Below are 16571 nucleotides of genomic sequence, written 5' to 3' on the forward strand. Positions count from 1 at the left end.
TGAGTTCTCCTCTTGAACGTTTAGCTTCTCTATCTCCAAAAATGCTACACATTGTTGATTCTACAGCTAATTATATACTCTACTGTATCTACAAGCTTTACATTGTTGGTTGATTCTATGGCAAAAATACAATAAATACTGCACATCTCATTACAGAGAATACTGGAACTCGAGAGCTCTCTGGAAAAGTACTCCCAACCTGGATCAGTTCCATCAACAGATGATCTCTCTACTCCGATGGAGGAGCTAAGGATGAAACGCAAGGACGAGGTGACTGCACTAGAGGAGAAGCACTGCGAGGAGATGGAGAAGCACAAGCTAGAGCTGCATCAGGAGGTCTTAGCCCAACACAATGCTGCTATGGAGGAGCTCAGGGCAAAACACAGAGCTGAAGTGGAGACCATCTTGAAGGAGAAAACGGTCCAGTTACAAGCCCATGACGAGGACATGAACCAGAAGACAATGGAGAAGCTGGATGTGAAACAGACTCAGCTGGAAGCCCTTTCCTTTGAGCTTCAGGAGTTGTTGAGGATCAAACAGGTTCTCGAGGAGAGACTGGATGCAGTTGAAAACGCTGGTGGGTCAGCCAGGCAGGAGTTGGAGCAGAGGCTACAGGAGGTGCTGACCAAGCACAGTACAGATATTGAGGAGATCAAACTGCAGCATGTGCAGTCCCTGGGAGGGATGGAAAAGACGCTAAAAGACGAACTCAACAAGTTGACGATAGTGCTGAAGGAGAAAGAGAAAGAGCTTGAGGCTCAACTTGTCTATGAGAAAAGCCTGAAAGAAGAGTCCAAGATGGTTCTTCAAGACAGGAATGCGAAGGTTAAGGAATTGGAGGAGCTTAGAAAGAGTTTAAAGCAGGCCCAATCAGAAAAGAAGGGCCTTGAGAAATCTAATGCCCAACTCAGTAAGATTAGAGATGAACTCTCAGAGTGCAGGAGTCAATTAAAATATTTTGTGCATAAACTGGAAACAACTCAAAGTGACTGCCAGCAGAAAGAGGACGCTCTTCAACAAAAGGTACAGGAGCTTGAAGTGCTAGAGAAGCAGTTGCAGCAGGCTAAGAAGGAGCTCTCTGAACAGGATACATCTTACACTGACGAACTGAACTCTAAGCAAGAGGAAGAAAAACGATTAAAGAAACACCTGGAAGACCAGAAGGCTGCTCATGAGAAGAAGGTGGACAACATTAAGAAAGACATGGCGGCCAAGTGGAAATCACAGGAGACAAAGATGGAGAATTGTAAAACTAAGACCAAAGAGATGCAGGATAAATTTAAGAAGAAGCTTCAGGAGCAAGACGAATCTTTGAAAAAGCAACTGTCAAAGAAGGAGTCAGAGCTACAGCAGAAAGAACAAAAACTTAAAGAAAACATCCTGGAGTCTCAGACAAGTTCAGAAGGCATGAGCAGTGCTATATACCAGCTTGAGTCCAATCACAAGGAAGAACTAGAGAAGATGTGTGAAGTCCATAAGCAAGAGAAGGAAAAGCTTGAGAATCATTGGCAGGAAAAGATGGGACAACAGGAAGAAGAAATGCAGGAGAAACACACACACATACTACAGGAGAAGATACAGGAAGTGGAGGAGGTCAACCAGCAGCTTGGAACCACCATGGAAGAAAAAGAGCAAGTTGTGCAGGAAGTGAAGGACTTGAAGGAAGAGTTGGTGATGAGACAGACCACTGTGCAGAAACTGCAGGCCGAACTGAAGGAAGCCGCAGTCAAAATGGAGAGTTTATCTCAAGCTGAGGCAATGTTCAAAAAGCAAATGGAGGCAGTCGAGAGGAATCTGAACACTGCTCTTAATGAGAGGAACTCCTTCCAGGATCAGCTGAACAAGACTGAGAATAAGGCAAGAGAGAAGCTCAAGTCTCTGTCTGAGAGGTTTGTAGACACTGAGAAGCAGCTTCAAGCTCTTGAGGCTTCTAAGGGTAAGGAAGGGGAGGCAGTTCAAAGGAGACTTGAACAACATTCTCTTCAACTAGAAGTCAAGGAAAACGAAATGCAGAAGCAGTTCGCTGGGATCAGCAAGGAATTAATGCGTTACTGCCGTGACATTGAGGCCAGCATCGAAGATGGTACAAAGGAGCTCTCTGAACGGGTCGAGAGCAGAGTGAGCGAGCTGAAAGACCGAGTTCTGGGTAATCAGAAGAAGATAGCACATCTTAAAAATGTTATCCTTACAAAGGTTGACAGGATACACACTTTGGAGAAACAACTCCAGCAGAGTACAGAGGGGAAGAAGAACCTATGCAGTTCACTAGAGCAGATGACTGTTCAACTAAATCTACACAAAGATGATATCAAAGCCTTAACTGCTGAGAGGGAGTCTCTACAGAGGGAGGCTGAAAATCACTCTCAAGCTCTCTCAGAAAAAGTCATTTGCATCGAACAGCTCAGTGAGGAAAACCAAACAATCTCAGAGAATGTCAAAACAAATTTGGTGTATATCAGCAACTTGGAGAGTATCATAAATGACTTGAAGACCCAGTTCGCAGGTAGTCTTACGGGGAAGGATGAAGCGATATCACTGCTTGATCAGCAGCACAAGGAGGAGAGAGAGAGGCTTGTTTGCCAAATGGCGGAGACCATTGACAGACTAGAGAAAGAGAAGACATTTGCAGTGGAGCAAGCCGACGCCTTCAAGAACAACCTCACAGAGTTCAAGAGGAAAGCAGAGTCCAAGTTCTCTCAGAACCACAATACTGTCAAGTCTCTGCAGACCAGACTTGATGATATGGAGAAACAGATCTCTGAGAAGGAAGAGGCCTTACAGAGGCTGATAGCCAGCATTGACAATCAGTCCATTAGCAAGTCAGAGATGGACCAAGTCTTGAGTGAAAAGGAGCAGAAAGTCAGTGCACTTTCTTTGGAAGTGGAGAGCTGTAACAGCCGGCTCAGTGAGCTGGAGGAGCAGTTGGTCCTCAAGACAAAGGAGAGCGAGCAGCTAACTGCTGACCTGAAGCAGCAGCACAGTATCAGGGAGCATGAGAAACGAGAGCTCACAGAGCATCTACAACAGACTCAGGAGCAGTTCAGAATCCAGAATGGAAATCTAGTCCAGGCAACAGAGGAGAAATTGCAGTCCATGGAGAGAGAGAACCAAACTTTGAAAAAAGATCTGGAACGGCAGAGGGAAGTCTTTGACAAGATGAAGGCTGAGATTCTCGAGACCAAAGATGAGAGTCTGAAGGTGGCTGAAGAGAAGTTGTCAAAAGACAATGCTGGGAAAGTGGCTGAGCTGAAGAAGAAAGCTGAGCAGAAAATAAACCAGATTCAGAAACAGTTGACCTCACAACTCGAGGAGAAGGAAAAGACTGTCGAAGCCCTTCGGACACAGTTGGAGGAGGCCAAGGTAGACAAAGCGACAAAAAAGCAGGGGGTGGAAACCCTGGAGGAGAAAGGAAAATCCCTTGAGGAAGCCATGGCCAAGATGAAGGAAGAACAGGAGAAACACATTGAGCAAATTCATAGTGATGAGAGACTGGAAAAAGAGAGCTCTTTACAGAGTTTGAAGGACATGTACGAGGAAAAGCTATCGTTGCTCCAGAGAGACATTTTGAACCAGGAGAAAGCCCTAGCCAAGTGTAAGGAAGAACAAGAAAAGCACCTCGAGCAGCTTCGGAATGATGAGAGCCTTGTGAAAGAGAGCTCAAAGAACATGTACGAGGGAAAGTTATTGTCGTATCGGAGAGATGTTTCGAACCAGGAGGAGACCAAAGCAGACGAGACCGTCTCAAGGCTGGAGTTTGAGATGAAGCTCAAGGAAGTGGAGGAGGAGAAGGTCAACCTTCTGGCTGAAATCAGCCACCTCAAGGAAGATCTGCTTGAGAAGACTGCACTGATTGAACAGCAAAATACAGAATTAGTCCGCTTAGAAACACAGGGTCAGAATGCAGTGGAGGTTGTGGCGCATTGCACTGCAGAGCAAACCAAGAGTCTTACAGCAGACAAAGAGAGGGAGAACCACTCTCTGACGCAGGAAGATGGGGATGCTGAATCTCTGTTGTCCATGCAGAATAAGCTTATGGAGGCGGTGCAGGAGAAGCAGAATCTACAGAAATACCTGCGAACCCTGAGGAAGGAACACCAGCAAGACCTGGAGTATGTGAAGAAAGAGTTGACCCAAGAGAACGAGAAGAAACTCATGTAAGTTTGACCTAATGTTCTGCCTTAGTCAAACAATCAAACAAATACAATTGTTGAGAAAGCCCTTTGTCATTTGAGTTCAGAAAATAATTGTGTTTATTTCCCTTTCCATTATTCCTGTTTTTACTTTCAAATTCTGTCTTCCTCTGTGTTTTCTCTCCATCCATACTGTATTTTATGTTATTCTCCCCATTGAACAGGCTTGAGATTGAAGATCTGGAGATGAAGCACAACTCGTCCCTGAAGCAGCTGATGAGGGAGTTCAACACACAGATGGCTTTGAAAGAACAGGAGCTGACTGCTGCAGTGAAGGAGACCATTGGTGAGAGGGAGTGCCGTTGAATGATGAGACACTGTATTCCCATTGAAACTTCAGATTAATAAAGTCAGTTTTCTTTTTCTACAGTTCACTTTCTATTAGTCAGCGCCTCAGCAAGATTTTTGGGGTTTATGCTTCTAGCTACTTATGTTACTATTACCATTGACTGTCACTGCCCAAAACACTTAGAAATGAATATACAATATTAAATAATTGTTTCAAAAGTAAATTTGTTTTGTGTAACATGGTTTAAGTTGTTAGTTTATAGTCTAACAGTACTCTCAAACTTCACCAATACAAATTCTTAATTGTTTTATCATTTGTCATGAATGTGTGGAATTGAGTAAAATCCACATATGCATGAAAGTGTAATTGGTGTTGGTGTCCTTGTAGGACTCATTTGAATATTTTTTTCTAGATTAAATTAAATTAATTTGAAAGATGAGTGACTTTTCAGACAGAACAGTAGAGGTGAAATAGAGGTTAAGAAACAGTCTCTTTCTGAATGAATCACCATATGTTTTCACTGTAGTGCAGTCATTAACACTGCATTCCAATAGCGGAAGTGAGTGACTGGTTTGGAATATGTGAATTTCAGGGTCTACTTCGTGCTTAGATTCTGGCCCTGTATTCAAAAGCCGCATCAGAGTAGGAGTGTTAAATCTGATTGCGCATCAGGTCCCTCTTGTCCATTTCAGTATGATCAAAAAATGTGGTCAGATGAAGCAGATGCTAAGCTACAGGACTATTTTGCCAGCACAGACTGGAATATGTTCCGGGATTCCTCCAATGGCATTGAGGAGTACACCTCATCTGTCATTGGCTTCATCAAAAACTGCATCGATGACATCGTCCCCACTCAGACAGTACGTACATACCCAAACCAGGAGCCATGGATTACAGGCAGTATCTGCACTAATCTAAAGGCTAGAGCTGCCGCTTTCAAGGTGCAGGACTCTAACCCTGAAGCTTATAAAAAATCTGCTATGCCCTCCGACAAACCATCAAACAGGCAAGCATCAATACAGGACTAAGATCGAATCGTACGACACCGGCTCTGACGGTCATCGGATATGGCATGGCCTGCAAACCATTACAGACGACAAAGGGAAGCACGCCCGAGAGCTGCCCAGTGACATGAGCCTACCGGACGAGCTAAACTACTTCTGTGCTCACTTCGAGGCAAATAACACTTAAGCAGGCATGAGAACACCAGCTGTACCGGAAGACTGCGTGATCACGCTCTCCACAGCCGATGTGAGTAATTCACAATTCAAGGATTACCAGGACGTGTACTGCGAGCATGCGCTGACCAACTAGCAAGTGTCTTCACTGACATTTTCAACTTCTCCCTGTCCGTGTCTGTAATACCAACATGTTTTAAGCAGACCACCATAGTGCCTGTGCCCAAGAACACTAAGGTAACCTGCCTAAATGACTCCCAGAAGCCCGAAACCCATGCCAATTTGCATTCTGCCCCAACAGATCAACAGATGATGCAGTCTCTATTGCACTCCACACTGCCCTTTCCCACCTGGATAAAAGGAACACCTACGTGAGAATGCTACTCATTTACTACAGCTCAGCGTTCAACATCATAGTGCCCTCAAAGCTCATCAATAAGCTAAGGATCCTCCGTCTGCAACTGGACCTCCTGACGGGCCGCCCCCAGGTGCCCCCAGGTGGTATGGGTAGGTGGTATGGGTAGGTAACAACACATCCGCCACGCTGATCCTCAACACAGGGGCCACTCAGGGGTGCATGCTCAGCCCCCTCCTGTACTCCCTGTTCACCCACGACTGCACGGCCAGGCACGACTACAACACCATCATTAAATGTCCTGTTGACACAACAGCGGTAGGCCTGATCATCGACAACAACGAGACAGGGATGAGGTCAGAGACCTGGCCGTGTGGTTCCAGGACAACAACCTCTCCCTCAACGTGATCAAGACAAAGGAGATGATTGTGGACTACAGGAAACAGAGGACCGAGCACCTTCTCATTGACGGGGCTGCAGTGGAGCAGGTTGAGAGCTTCAAGTTCCTTGGTGTCCACATCACCAACAAACTAACATGGTCTACACGACTGTCTTGGTCCAAGCACACCAAGACAGTCGTGAAGAGGGCACAACAAAACCTATTCCCCCTCAGGAGACTGAAAGGAATTGGCACGGGTCCTCAGATCCTCAAAAGGTTTTACAGCTGCACCATTGAGAGCATGGATGCATCACTGCCTGGTATGGCAACTGCTCGGCCTCAGACCGCAAGGCACAACAGAGGGTAGTGCGTACGGCCCAGTACTTCACTGGGGCCAAGCTTCCTGTCATCCAGGACTTCTATACCAGGCGGTGTCAGAGGAAGGCCCTAAAGATTGTCAGACTCCAGCCACCCTAGTCATCGACTGTTCTCCCTACTACCACACGGCAAGCGGTACTGGAGCACCAAGTCTAGGTCCAAGAGGCTTCTAAACAGCTTATTCTATCCCCCAAGCCATAAGACTCCTGAACATCTAATCAAATGGCTACCCAGACTTTGCATTGCCCCCCCCTCGACAACAGGGAGTGTCAGTGGTGTGATCTATGCATAGTCACTTTAATTAACTCTACCTACATGTACACACAATGTAACTCCAAGTCAATCACACTTCTGTGAAATCAAACTGTCCACTTAGGAAGCAACACTGATTGACAATACATTTCACATGCTGTTGTGCAAATGGAATAGACAACAGGTGTAAATTATAGGCAATTAGCAAGACACCCCCAATAAAGGAGTGGTTCTGCAGGTGGAGACCACAGACCACTTCTCAGTTCCCATGCTTCCTGGCTGATGTTTTGGTCACTTTTGAATGCTGGCGGTGCTTTCACTCTAGTGGTAGCATGAGACGGAGTCTACAACCCACACACGTGGCTCAGGTAGTGCAGCTCATCCAGGATGGAACATCAATGCGAGGTGTGGCAAGAAGGTTTGCTGTGTCTGTCAGCGTAGTGTCCAGAGCATGGAGGCGCTACCAGGAGACAGGCCAGTACATCAGGAGACGTGGAGGAGGTCGGAGGAGGGCAACAACCCAGCAGCAGGACCGTTACATCCGCCTTTGTGCAAGGAGGAGCAGGGGGAGCACTGCCAGAGCCCTGCAAAATGACCTCCAGCAGGCCACAAATGTGCATGTGTCTGCTCAAACGGTCAGAAACAGACTCCATGAGGGTGGTATGAGGGCCCGACGTCCACAGGTGGGGGTTGTGTTTACAGCCCAACACCGTGCAGGACGTTTGGCATTTGCCAGAGAACACTAAGATTGGCAAATTCGCCGCTGGCGCCCTGTGCTCTTCACAGATGAAAGCAGGTTCACACTGAGCACATGTGACAGAGTCTGGAGACGCAGTGGAGAATGTTCTGCTGCCTGCAACATCCTCCAGCATGACCGGTTTGGCGGTGGGTCAGTCATGGTGTGGGGTGGCATTTCTTTGGGGGGCCGCACAGCCCTCCATGTGTTCGCCAGAGGTAGCCTGACTGCCATTAGGTACCGAGATGAGATCCTCAGACCCCTTGTGAGACCATATGCTGGTGCGGTTGGCCCTGGGTTCCTCCTAATGCAAAACAATGCTAGACCTCATGTGGCTGGAGTGTGTCAGTAGTTCCTGCAAGAGGAAGGCCTTGATGCTATGGACTGGCCCGCCCGTTCCCCAGACCAGAATCCAATTGAGCACATCTGGGACATCATGTCTCGCTCCATCCACCAACGCCACGTTGCACCACAGACTGTCCAGGAGTTGTAGGGAGGTCATACAGGCACGTGGAGGCCACACACACTACTGAGCCTCATTTTGACTTGTTTTAAGGACATTACATCAAAGTTGGATCAGCCTGTAGTGTGGTTTTCCACTTTAATTTTGAGGGTGACTCCAAATCCAGACCTTCATGGGTTGATAAATTTGATTTCCATTGATAATTTTTGTGTGATTTTGTTGTCAGCACATTCAACTATGTAAAGAAAAAATTATTTAATAAGAATATTTAATTCATTCAAGATCTAGGATGTGTTATTTCAGTGTTCCCTTAATTTTTTTGAGCAGTGTATATAATATTTCTTTTACTGCTTCTCTATAATTACTTTTCTCATTCTTATCTGTATTTATTTTAACTGCACTGACGTTTAGGGGCTTGTAAGTAACTAATACAATTTCATCTGATCGAAAAGGCCAAACTGATCCTATATTAGCACTCCTCCTCATACTCCTCCTCTTTCCTCACTCCTCCTGTCTTCTCCACCAACCAGGGAAGGCCCAGAGCGTGGAGGTGGAGCTTATGGACAGCCATCGGGAGGAGACCAATCAGCTCCAGAAGGTGATCGCCCAGAAAGATGATGACTTAAACAGAACGGTCCAACGATATGAGCAGGTCCTCCAGGTACAGTACGAATCAATAACACAATGTAATTATATTGTAGTTCCTATGTAACTTGAACTTTACTACTACAGCTATTACTGTGTAGCTACGTAGACCGTGCAATTTAACGTATATAGTTAGATTAGACTATTGACAATCATTATACACAGACTAACTGGTTTGCTTTTAGGAAGTAGATTACAAGTAGGAGTTACTGGCCCAACATTAGGATGGTTTTCCTCAGAATAATCTGTCCGCTTCCTGTTTTGTTTCCATGCCATGATTCTCAGAGTATTGTGATACAAGTATCGTGAAAACACTAGTCTGCACTATCATATGGAAACTCCTATCAGTTCCTGACATATTTTTCAGCTTTGAACTTTAAAGGAAAAGTACATGTACTCCACCCATCCTCATGAAACTATTACTGACATGGAACCACCTCCCTCCTGTCAGTCTCTAGCAGTCTTCATTTTGGCAGCTATTTTAGATTTAGTCTTAAATACTTTTTAGTCTTCGTCACATTTTAGTAATGTCATCCTTTGTTAGTTTTAGTTATTATCAGTCGACTAAAACTCTGGACAATTTTAGCCTAGTTTTAAGTCATTCACATGGCCTTGTCCAGCTATGCCCTCGTAAAGCCCAGTAAAGCTGGCAACATTGATATTGTTACCAATGCCAGCCATAATTAACCATAAAGGTTATAAAGACTTGGCTACAGGTTAAACAATTTACAGCCCTGATTTTCTCCCCATCTTAACTGTCAAGGGGGGTAAATAAGTGGTTTCCTTAAAAGCAGAGAGTTTGAGCTTTACAAAAATCTTTTACTTTAGTCCTAATATTCAACAAATAGCATTTGTTTTTCATTTGCAGACCACGGCATGGTAGTGGCAACACAGATGAATGAATAACTACACACATGGGAAAGTAGAGCTTCTGATGTAATCAAGGCAAAAATACCCTAAATGAAATTAAGAGAGCAGAAACATTGTTTCTAGTTGAGGTTAGCTACAAGTCCAATGTCCTGGCTTCACATCAGTTGAAAAGATTGACGAGTGACTGAAGAGACCGCCTGGGAGCTGTGTGGGAGAGCCGGGCAGATCAGCTCAGTCAGACCGCGCCACTGAAAGATGTCCATTCTGCCAGTGAGAGGATTGCTTGAAATATTCTGCATGCTTCTGATTGGACAAAACAGATGAAAAGGAGCTCCATGTCAAATCAAATGTCCATTAGTCACGTGGAATTCTCAGCTCTTCACATTTCCCTCAACTAAAAGTCATTTGTAATAGTAGTTTTTTTCCACATAGATTTCATCGGGAAAAATTGGTTGTTGAGGATTGGCTCAGCTAAGTTGACAGCTAAAAGCTGTCTTCTCCCACTCATCACCAGACATAATTAAAGTAGGGAGGCCTGAAGTAGAGTAACACGGACTGACAATACTGTGATATCAGACTATACTGATCCACACTGAAGGGCTTTTAGCTGAATTATTTGTGACAAAATAAACAACAAATTAAATGTGCAGACAAAGAACTTTATCAAAAAATATTGACAAAAATAAGAAAAAGGGGCCGTTTTTGGGAAACTAATGCCGTTTTTGAGTATTTTGTAAGAGATGAAACACTGTAGGAAATGACTAGCTGTGATTTTCCTTTTTCTTCCCGTCAAGAGTCGAGAGGAGGAGATGGGGGACAGAGTGTGTCAGGTACAGAAAAAGCTGGAGGATCTGCAGGCAAGGACCCACAGCGCCAGTGGAGAGGTACAGTATCTCAGTTCATCCATGTTTACAGGGTGAAGCTAGCAGTACAGCTAGCGAAATACAGTAGCATTAGCCGCAGAGCAGTTTGAGGGTTAACTACCACCGCCCACTGGTTGCTTGGCTCACTCCTGCCAGATTCAAACCGGCAACCCTCTGGTTATTGGCCTGCCTATTTTAACTTTGAGGATATCGCCACCCCCATCACTACATGTTAACCGGTTTACACAGACTGTATTTAATTTACCCCCGCAGACAGGATGTCAAGAGGATGCCATATCTGTGGTATTTTCCCACCGACTGTGTGTCCCAAATGACTCCCTATCCCCTATTTAGTGCACTACTTTGGACCAGAACCCATAGATCTCTGGCCAAAAGTAGTGCACTATAAAGGGAATAGGATGGTATTTGGGACACGGCCACCGACTGCGCAGATGCTAGAAACTAATGGTACGAGTCCCACATGGCACCATTTTCTCTATATAGACTGGAGCCTGTGTTTCAATACAGTGTTTTTTAGTCAGCTTGGATTGGATAGCTGACATTTACAATGGGTTTCTGTTGAAGCAATACAGTAATACCGTTTCCTGCTCGCCCCCCTCACAAAGGACACACACACTGACAGACAGACACACCTCCACACCAACTGCAACTGTATTGACCCAACCTCTCTGTGGATCTCTATTTGAAACACCCATGTGTCTGACGGAAGAAAGATTACTGGTTGTGTGGAAAGTTAAGCCAGTCGACATAGGCCTACTCTCAGGTCCTTTATAAGTTCCAGTTCTAACAGAGATGAACAGTTTGTTTCACCAATCTTCTACTTAGTTGTGGAGTAAAACGTCTGTGTCTGTGTGGGGGTGTCTGTGTGTGGCTGTCTGTGGGTGTGGGTGTACGTCTGTCTTTGCGCCTGTGTCGGTGTGTGCGCCTGTCTGTGTCTGTGTGCGCCTGTCTGTGTGTGTGTGTGTGCGCCTGTCTGTGTGTGTGTGTGTGTGTGCGCGCGCCTGTCTGTGCGTGTGTGTGTGCGCGCCTGTCTGTGTGTGTGTGCGTCTGTGTGTGTGTGCGTCTGTGTGTGTGTGTGTGTGTGCGCCTGTCTGTGTGTGTGTGCGCGCCTGTCTGTGTGTGTGTGTGCACGCCTGTCTGTGTGTGTGTGCGCGCCTGTCTGTGTGTGTGTGTGCGCCTGTCTGTGTGTGTGCGTGTGTGTGCCTGTCTGTGTGTGTGTGTGCCTGTGTGTGTGTGTGCGTGCGCCTGCCTGTCTGTGTGTGCGTGCCTGTCTGTGTGTGTGTGCGCGCCTGTCTGTGTGTGTGTGCGCGCCTGTCTGTGTGTGTGTGCGCGCATGTCTGTGTGTGTGTGTGCGCGCGCCTGTCTGTGTGTGTGTGTGCGCGCGCCTGTCTGTGTGTGTGTGTGTGCGCGCGCCTGTCGGTGTGTGTGCGCGCGCCTGTCGGTGTGTGTGTGTGCGCGTCTGTGTGTGTGTGCGCGTCTGTGTGTGTGCGCCTGTCTGTGTGTGTGTGCGCCTGTCTGTGTGTGTGTGCGCCTGTCTGTGTGTGTGTGTGCGCGCCTGTCTGTGTGTGTGTGTGCGCGCCTGTCTGTGTGTGTGTGTGCGCGCCTGTCTGTGTGCGCGCCTGTCTGTGTCTGTGTGCGCCTGTCTGTGTGCACCTGTCTGTGTGTGTGCGCGCCTGTCTGTGTGTGTGCGCGCCTGTCTGTGTGTGTGCGCGCCTGTCTGTGTGTGTGCGCGCCTGTCTGTGTGTGCGCGCCTGTCTGTGTGTGTGTGTGTGCGCGCCTGTCTGTCTGTGTGCGCGCCTGTGTGTGTGTGCGCGCCTGTGTGTGTGTGTGCGCCTGTGTGTGTGTGTGTGTGTGTGTGCGCGCCTGTCTGTGTGTGCGCGCCTGTCTGTGTGTGTGTGCGCGCCTGTCTGTGTGTGTGTGCGCGCCTGTGTGTGTGTGTGTGTGTGTGTGCGCACCTGTCTGTGTGTGTGTGCGCACCTGTCTGTGTGTGTGTGTGCGCACCTGTCTGTGTGTGTGTGTGCGCACCTGTCTGTGTGTGTGTGCGCACCTGTCTGTGTGTGTGTGCGCGCCTGTCTGTGTGCGCGTCTGTCTGTGTGCGCGCCTGTCTGTGTGCGCGCCTGTCTGTGTCTGTGCGCGCCTGTCTGTGTGTGTGTGCGCGCCTGTCTGTGTGTGTGTGCGCGCCTGTCTGTGTGTGTGTGCGCGCCTGTCTGTGTGCGCGCCTGTCTGTGTGCGCGCGTGTCTGTGCGCGCCTGTCTGTGCGCGCCTGTCTGTGTGTGTGTGCGCGCCTGTCTGTGTGTGTGCGCGCGCCTGTCTGTGTGTGTGTGTGTGTGCACGCCTGTCTGTGTGTGTGTGTGTGCGCCTGTCTGTCTGTGTGTGCGCCTGTCTGTCTGTGTGTGCGTCTGTCTGTGTGTGTGTGTGCGCCTGTCTGTCTGTGTGTGTGTGTGTGTGTGCGCCTGTCTGTGTGTGTGTGTGTGTGTGCGCCTGTGTGTGTGCGCCTGTTTCCAATAAGTATTGCACTATATATCCATGATTTACTCACACAATTCTCCTAGTCAAGTCACATGTACTTTATTGATTCATTGTCCGGGTGAATCCCATTTGAGATTGGAATATCTTTTCAGGGGAGCTCTGAAACGATTCAAAAACCATTTCACCATTCGTTTAGGAGGAAGGTCTAAAACCAGACCTAAATGTCCGTAATGATTTGTTACTCATGTCTGTTATTGATGATTGTGTTGTTTCAGATGGGTGTGGAGGAGCTGCAGGCCCAGCTAGCTGAGAAGACCACCCTGCTGAGTGAAGCCAGGCTGAAGGAACAGCACTTTGTCGACAGGGTGAGTGTTAAGGGGTGATCAAGCCGAACCATACTCTGCTGGCTTGGAAGTGTTCTTTTCACATTGACCTTTCCATTGTGGTTCCAGCAATAGTGGTGGTGTTATCAGGTTAGTCCAGTACAGCTTGGTTCAGTAGTGGTGGTGTTATCAGGTTAGTCCAGTACAGCTTGGTTCAATAGTGGTGGTGTTATCAGGTTAGTCCAGTACAGCTTGGTTCAGTAGTGGTGGTGTTATCAGGTTAGTCCAGTACAGCTTGGTTCAATAGTGGTGGTGTTATCAGGTTAGTCCAGTACAGCTTGGTTCAATAGTGGTGGTGTTATCAGGTTAGTCCAGTACAGCTTGGTTCAGTAGTGGTGGTGTTATCAGGTTAGTCCAGTACAGCTTGGTTCAGTAGTGGTGGTATTGTTATCACGTTAGTCCAGTACAGCTTGGTACAGTAGTAGTGGTGGTGTTATCAGGTTGGTTCAGTAGTGGTGGTGTTATCAGGTTAGTCCAGTACAGCTTGGTTCAGTAGTGGTGGTGTTATCAGGTTGGTTCAGTACAGCTTGGTTCAGTAGTGGTGGTGTTATCAGGTTGGTTCAGTAGTGGTGGTGTTATCAGGTTAGTCCAGTACAGCTTGGTTCAGTAGTGGTGGTATTGTTATCACGTTAGTCCAGTACCGCTTGGTACAGTAGTAGTGGTGGTGTTATCAGGTCGGTTCAGTAGTGGTGGTGTTATCAGGTTAGTCCAGTACAGCTTGGTTCAGTAGTGGTGGTGTTATCAGGTTGGTTCAGTATTGGTGGTGTTATCAGGTTAGTCCAGTACAGCTTGGTACAGTAGTAGTGGTGGTGTTATCAGGTTGGTTCAGTAGTGGTGGTGTTATCAGGTTAGTCCAGTACAGCTTGGTTCAGTAGTGGTGGTGTTATCAGGTTGGTTCAGTAGTGGTGGTGTTATCAGGTTAGTCCAGTACAGCTTGGTTCAGTAGTGGTGGTGTTATCAGGTTGGTTCAGTAGTGGTGGTGTTATCAGGTTAGTCCAGTACAGCTTGGTTCAGTAGTGGTGGTGTTATCAGGTACGTCCAGTACAGCTTGGTTCAGTAGTGGTGGTGTTATCAGCTTGGTTCAGTAGTGGTGGTGTTATCAGGTTAGTCCAGTACAGCTTGGTTCAGTAATGGTGGTGTTATCAGGTTAGTCCAGTACAGCTTGGTTCAGTAATGGTGGTGTTATCAGGTACGTCCAGTACAGCTTGGTTCAGTAGTGGTGGTGTTATCAGCTTGGTTCAGTAGTGGTGGTGTTATCAGGTTAGTCCAGTACAGCTTGGTTCAGTAGTGGTGGTGTTATCAGGTACGTCCAGTACAGCTTGGTTCAGTAGTGGTGGTGTTATCAGGTTAGTCCAGTACTGCTTGGTTCAGTAATGGTGGTGTTATCAGGTTAGTCCAGTACAGCTTGGTTCAGTAATGGTGGTGTTATCAGGTTAGTCCAGTACAGCTTGGTTCAGTAGTGGTGGTATTGTTATCAGGTTAGTCCAGTACAGCTTGGTACAGTAGTAGTGGTGGTGTTATCAGGTTGGTTCAGTAGTGGTGGTGTTATCAGGTTAGTCCAGTACAGCTTGGTTCAGTAGTGGTGGTGTTATCAGGTACGTCCAGTACAGCTTGGTTCAGTAATGGTGGTGTTATCAGCTTAGTCCAGTACAGCTTGGTTCAGTAGTGGTGGTGTTATCAGGTTGGTTCAGTATTGGTGGTGTTATCAGGTTAGTCCAGTACAGCTTGGTACAGTAGTAGTGGTGGTGTTATCAGGTTGGTTCAGTAGTGGTGGTGTTATCAGGTTAGTCCAGTACAGCTTGGTTCAGTAGTGGTGGTGTTATCAGGTTGGTTCAGTAGTGGTGGTGTTATCAGGTTAGTCCAGTACAGCTTGGTTCAGTAGTGGTGGTGTTATCAGGTTGGTTCAGTAGTGGTGGTGTTATCAGGTTAGTCCAGTACAGCTTGGTTCAGTAGTGGTGGTGTTATCAGGTACGTCCAGTACAGCTTGGTTCAGTAGTGGTGGTGTTATCAGCTTGGTTCAGTAGTGGTGGTGTTATCAGGTTAGTCCAGTACAGCTTGGTTCAGTAGTGGTGGTGTTATCAGGTTAGTCCAGTACAGCTTGGTTCAGTAGTGGTGGTGTTATCAGGTTAGTCCAGTACAGCTTGGTTCAGTAATGGTGGTGTTATCAGGTTAGTCCAGTACAGCTTGGTTCAGTAATGGTGGTGTTATCAGGTACGTCCAGTACAGCTTGGTTCAGTAGTGGTGGTGTTATCAGCTTGGTTCAGTAGTGGTGGTGTTATCAGGTTAGTCCAGTACAGCTTGGTTCAGTAGTGGTGGTGTTATCAGGTACGTCCAGTACAGCTTGGTTCAGTAGTGGTGGTGTTATCAGGTTAGTCCAGTACTGCTTGGTTCAGTAATGGTGGTGTTATCAGGTTAGTCCAGTACAGCTTGGTTCAGTAATGGTGGTGTTATCAGGTTAGTCCAGTACAGCTTGGTTCAGTAGTGGTGGTATTGTTATCAGGTTAGTCCAGTACAGCTTGGTACAGTAGTAGTGGTGGTGTTATCAGGTTGGTTCAGTAGTGGTGGTGTTATCAGGTTAGTCCAGTACAGCTTGGTTCAGTAGTGGTGGTGTTATCAGGTACGTCCAGTACAGCTTGGTTCAGTAATGGTGGTGTTATCAGCTTAGTCCAGTACAGCTTGGTTCAGTAGTGATGGTGTTATCAGGTTAGTCCAGTACAGCTTGGTTCAGTAGTGGTGGTATTGTTATCAGGTTAGTCCAGTACAGCTTGGTTCAGTAGTGGTGGTGTTATCAGGTTGGTTCAATAGTGGTGGTGTTATCAGGTTAGTCCAGTACAGCTTGGTTCAGTAGTGGTGGTGTTATCAGGTACGTCCAGTACAGCTTGGTTCAGTAGTGGTGGTGTTATCAGCTTGGTTCAGTAGTGGTGGTGTTATCAGCTTGGTTCAGTAGTGGTGGTGTTATCAGCTTGGTTCAGTAGTGGTGGTGTTATCAGCTTGGTTCAGTAGTGGTGGTGTTATCAGGTTAGTCCAGTACAGCTTGGTTCAGTAGTGGTGGTGTTATCAGGTTAGTCCAGTACAGCTTGGTTCAGTAATGGTGGTGTTA

The 16571-nt window shown here is 46.9% G+C and overlaps 1 protein-coding gene across 3 annotated transcripts in view; it reads left to right on the plus strand.

Moving 5' to 3' along the window:
* Window positions 1-16571, plus strand: part of LOC109898975 (golgin subfamily A member 4-like) — a 50165-nt gene that overhangs the window by 19415 nt on the left and 14179 nt on the right. For all 3 annotated transcript variants that reach the window (XM_031835193.1, XM_020494017.2, XM_031835192.1), the window contains exons 14-18: window positions 157-4154; window positions 4355-4476; window positions 8751-8881; window positions 10530-10619; window positions 13364-13453. In XM_031835193.1, coding sequence (XP_031691053.1) covers window positions 157-4154; window positions 4355-4476; window positions 8751-8881; window positions 10530-10619; window positions 13364-13453 — 4431 coding nt within the window. The remainder of the gene's footprint in view (window positions 1-156; window positions 4155-4354; window positions 4477-8750; window positions 8882-10529; window positions 10620-13363; window positions 13454-16571) is intronic.

This window comes from Oncorhynchus kisutch, linkage group LG11 (assembly GCF_002021735.2).
Source record: "Oncorhynchus kisutch isolate 150728-3 linkage group LG11, Okis_V2, whole genome shotgun sequence".
In the NCBI taxonomy this organism is placed as follows: domain Eukaryota; kingdom Metazoa; phylum Chordata; class Actinopteri; order Salmoniformes; family Salmonidae; genus Oncorhynchus; species Oncorhynchus kisutch.